The 4,627-nt window shown below is 47.8% G+C and overlaps 1 protein-coding gene across 1 annotated transcript in view; it reads left to right on the top strand.

Annotated features, from left to right (window-relative positions):
* Positions 1–4,627, top strand: part of rreb1a (ras responsive element binding protein 1a) — a gene marked incomplete at its 5' end in the record, with an annotated part of 10,458 nt that extends 5,831 nt beyond the window's left edge. The window contains one exon of the mRNA XM_017301781.1: positions 289–4,627. Coding sequence (XP_017157270.1) covers positions 289–815 — 527 coding nt within the window. The remainder of the gene's footprint in view (positions 1–288) is intronic.

Genomic DNA, 4,627 nt, shown 5'->3' with positions numbered 1-4,627 from the left:
GCAGATAGGCCCCGCCCCAGAGGGCAGATAGGCCCCACCCCAGAGGGCAGATAGGCCCCACCCCAAGCATATAGGCCCCGCCCCCAGAGAACAGACAGGCCCCGCCCCAAGCAGATAGGCCCCGCCCCAAGCAGATAGGCCCCGCCCGCAGGGGGTAGATAGGCCCCGCCCCCATGGCAGATAGGCCCCGCCCTTAGCTCAGGTGTTTGGTGGAGGGAGGAAGCTGTGGTTGCCATGGTGACTCCCTCCTCTGTGCTGTCGGCGTGACGACGCTGTGTCTGTCCCCAGGCGAGCGGCCCTACCAGTGCCAGACGTGCGAGCGGACCTTCACCCTGAAGCACAGCCTGGTCCGCCACCAGCGGATCCACCTGCGGCCGCGCGGCGCCGACGGCGACGCCAGCGAGGACGGAGACTCCTGCGCCCCCACCCCCACCTCCACCTGCCCGCCGTCAGAGAACGAGAGCGAGTGCGGCAGCGGCACTGCGGGGGCCAAGGAGCTGGAGGAGGAGGAGGACTCCAAGGAGGAGGTCGAAGGTCAGCGGGAGGGTTCCGGGTCGGCGGGGGAGGAAGACGTGGAGAAACGGTCCGACCCGGCCGCGCCGCCCTGCGCCGACCCCCACCAAGCTACTGAATCAAAGACGAGCACCAGCACCGACTCACCCGCACCACCAGACGGCGCCAAAGATCCCGCCAGCCGCCCAGCAGGGGGCGCCGCGGCAGACGGCTTCGTCCAGGGGCTGCTGGAGATCCACAGCACGCCGCCGCTGGAGCGCCGGCTGCCCAACGGAGAGCCCCCCCTGGTGGGCGTGGACTGACCCTTCACCGCAGTGCCATACGACCGAAGGACGACGATGATGATGATGATGATGATGCAAAAAGCAGCGCCGGAAATCTTCTCCCGAAAGACAGAACCTCGTTTTCTTGAAGTGCCTTACTACTAGTCCGACTTCTAAAGATGTTTTTGTTGCTATATCTTTATCTGCGTTATTCCGGAGGATGGATCTAAATTTTTATAGCTTTTTATGATGACAGTGATTTACTATTTTTGTGCGGGAAATCTATATTTCAGCAATAAAAAGATTAAATGATTACGATTTATTGTTCTAGATTTGTGTTTTGAGAATCGATGATCAACCTGGAGACGCGGACGGACTTGGGAACTGTTCGGGTCGAACCGGAGCGGCGACGGACTTCTGCCGCTCCGGTTTGAACATCATGCTTCAGATTTAGACTGAATAAAATGGCGCCTGGCGGCGGGACTGAGGACAGCTGTTGTAACTGGAAACCCGCCGGTTTGACTCCCATCTGCTGGCTCATGGAAACCTTCAGACTGACCTGGGGGGGGCGCCGTCGGTCCTGGTTAAAGCCATCACACTACCCCCCAGAGGCGTTTCTCTCATCATGATTCTCAGTTGATTCCAGGCCGCCGTGCGCCGCCGCCGTGCGCCGCCGCGCCGCTCTCTGCATGTTTGCATTCATATTTAGGTGTTTCGGGGGCTTCTCGTTTTGTGGATTTTCTTTTTTTAACTGAACAAATTGAAAGTTTTTGTGTTTTTGAGTGTGAATGTGAGCGTGTCTCTGGCCGGTCTCTCATCGTCGCCCCCTAGTGTTTGTTTTTAGGGTAACTCGCAGGGCCTCCGGCATGCTAACACGTAGCGGCACTAACACCTGTTCCAGGTTCAGTTTACCTCAACTTTTGCTTTTTAACTGAAGCTGTTAGCGCAGCTCCGGACGCAGCCCTGAAAATCCAACGTCTTCCTCCCGGGTCGCCCGGTTAGACCGAGGCGGCCGCCGCTAGCGGGCGCTAACGGCCGCTAACAGGCGCTAACGAGCGCTAACTTGTCGGAGGTGTTTCTGGGCTCAGACAGACGCTGTGTGTAGCTGACTTCCAGCTCCGTGTCTCAGAACGGGACGACACTAGATCGGTGTAGCATCATCCAGACAATCTGACCTGCAGCTCAGCTAAACCTGCATTTACTCCCCTACAGTATTATCGTCTGTCTGGTGTTTTCTGGGCTTCATCTCCTCTCTGAGGATCCGCCTCCACGCGTATTTCCTTTGGAAGCGTCTGAACTTTACAGCTGACCCTAAAGGTCTTCGGCTGAGCATTAGAGACAATCATTGGTTTCCAGAAGGATAGGTGACGGCGGACGGGCTTATAAAGAATAAAACAGGTTGGTGTGAACACCGAAACCTGCTGCACATGTTCTTAAAGGGCTAGACGTCCATTAGCACCAGCCTTAGCAGAGGGACGGTAGCCTGGCTGTTTCTTCTTTTCTTGCTTGTGTAGAAAACTTTGCTTCTTGTACATTTTTCTTTTTTAATATTAGATGACCTCATAAGCAAATCAAACCTCAGTGGCTTATATTGGAACTGTAAGGCGGTGATGGTCGGTCGTTTAGAGGCGAATCCAGGATGATTAGAGAAGTGGAGCCGCTCCGATTGGCTCATCGCTGCCCTGAACCGGCACTAACGTTTTCCAAACCTACTACCAGCTCCTCTGTTCGTACTACTAACTACAGTCAGGAGAGAAAGGCTCGGCCTCTTGAGCCGCTTCTGCAGCAAACAACTGGACTTTATTAAAAAACTTCTTATGTTCAACCATTAATCAGGTATCTGAAACTTAAAACAGCTGTTCAGTTATAATTTTCTACCTGAGGTTGCTAACACCAGCTAGCGAGCTGCTATGAGCTTCTTTAGCTAATTTGTTGCTTACTCTTTATGCTAATATTTAAAAAAGCTAAATAAAATCCAAATGGGATGTTTTCAGTTTGATTTTTGATTAATTGATGATAAGAAAATAGTTTGATGGGTTTTAGTCAAGATGCTAACAGGCTAATAGGCTAACAGGCTAACAAGTCGCTGTTTCTTTTTAGTTTTCTGTCAGATTTGAGCCAAAACTTCGATCAGTTTTTCTTTCATCATGATTTCATCAGATTCTGTTTGATGAAATTTACCCAAACATGTAACTTTGTTGATGCTAGCAGTGCTAAGGGATAAAAGCTGTTTTATTGGCTAATGTTTCCCGCAGTAGAAAGTTTTCTGAATAATGTCTGAAATTTTTCATTTTTTTCCGGATTATCGCAGATTAAAAGAACTAAAAACTAATTTGCCGAGACCCAAAGCAAACTAGCTGAACTGTTACTAAAACAATAAATGTTTGTGTTTAGGAAGGAAATATGGGTTTTTATTAATTATTTTTCTTTCTAAAACTACTTTGCAGAGAGTAATTGATGTTTTAAATCTTAGTGAATATGGGACATGGCTAATTGGCTAATAGGCTAATTGGCTAATAGGCTAACTCCCCTTCACTGATGCTAAGAAGGGAAAAATTTCTGTAACTTTTTATCAGAGATGAAATAAAATTATCACCAAATTATTTGCAAAATGTGCAAATTTGAGACTAATTTTCACAAACTTGCAAAGTTAGCGCTAGCGCTGAAGTGAAGCTAATGCTAATGCTAAGCCTTTAGTCTTTAGACAACAACAAACCATTTTTTAGTAATAAAGTTGTGAATATAGCCCATAAATATCTTTACGTTTCAGCTGAACTGTGTTTTGATGCTAACAGGCGTCGTTAGCTTATGTTGCTAGCGTTAGCTGTTCTCATGAATTAAACTTCCTGCAGAGGTGGGTGAAGGAGCGGCCCTTTCTCTCTCGATGGTTCCTGTCTTGTCTCTTCCTGTGTCCTCCCTGTCCTCGGGGGGTTTGTCTCCTCGTCTGTCCCGTCTGCGTGTGCGGCCATATGAATACTGGACTTCCATTCGAATGCACATGGACTGTTTTTATTGTATTTATTTGGAGCCCAGGCGTGTTTCTGCGTGAGTTTAATTGTCTGCAATGACTTGAGAAGAAGCCATGTATTAAAATGTCACATTTATGCTGCAGAGTTGTTGAGGATCTGTGTTTCTGTTGCTGTGGCCCGACCGGCTGCTCCAGGGCTCGGCAGGAGGGACTCGGACTCGGACTAGCAATAAGAATCCAAAAGCTTTATGTAGATTTTCCTGTGTGAGTCGAGAACAGTCTGTCTGGGTCTGGTGGTTCTGTGTACTTTTAGTTTTCTCCTATGACATAAATGCATATAAAACTGTGAAAATCTATTGTGATTAATTAAAGGGTGAGTTTTAGGTTAGGTTTTTTTGCATGTTAATCTAATTTGTTGATGATTTGTCCTTTCTCCATCACTTCTTGTGCTACACACATATATAAAAATACCATATATAACCTCGCTCTCAGGGTCTTTCACACATCCATGGTTTGAAATGCTTCTTGCTGTTTCCTCCTGAGTCGCCGCTTGTCCAGATTCCTGTCTGTTTAGAGACGACATCATGATTCAGATCTGTCAATCACTACATTTAGCACTTGACTGTGAACTCGTCGTTACCAGACACAGAAAATGTGGTTTGATTTTTGGTCTCCAAACTCTCTGATCTGAAGCCTTTTCTGTTTTATTTAATGAGTTTTTCTTTGTGTACTGGACCTCAATCACAAAGCATTATAGAAACCCAGTCTGGACCTTTTCTGTCCCCTGCTGTTGGCAACATGACAGTTTCACAGAGTCTAGAGATGTAAGCCTCCTCTGTATTCAACCCAATAAGAAAAAGCAATAAAGATTATGTAAAGGAAA

The sequence above is a fragment of the Poecilia reticulata genome, linkage group LG20 (genome assembly GCF_000633615.1).
Source record: "Poecilia reticulata strain Guanapo linkage group LG20, Guppy_female_1.0+MT, whole genome shotgun sequence".
In the NCBI taxonomy this organism is placed as follows: Eukaryota; Metazoa; Chordata; class Actinopteri; order Cyprinodontiformes; family Poeciliidae; genus Poecilia; species Poecilia reticulata.
This window is presented reverse-complemented; position numbering and strand designations above follow the sequence as displayed.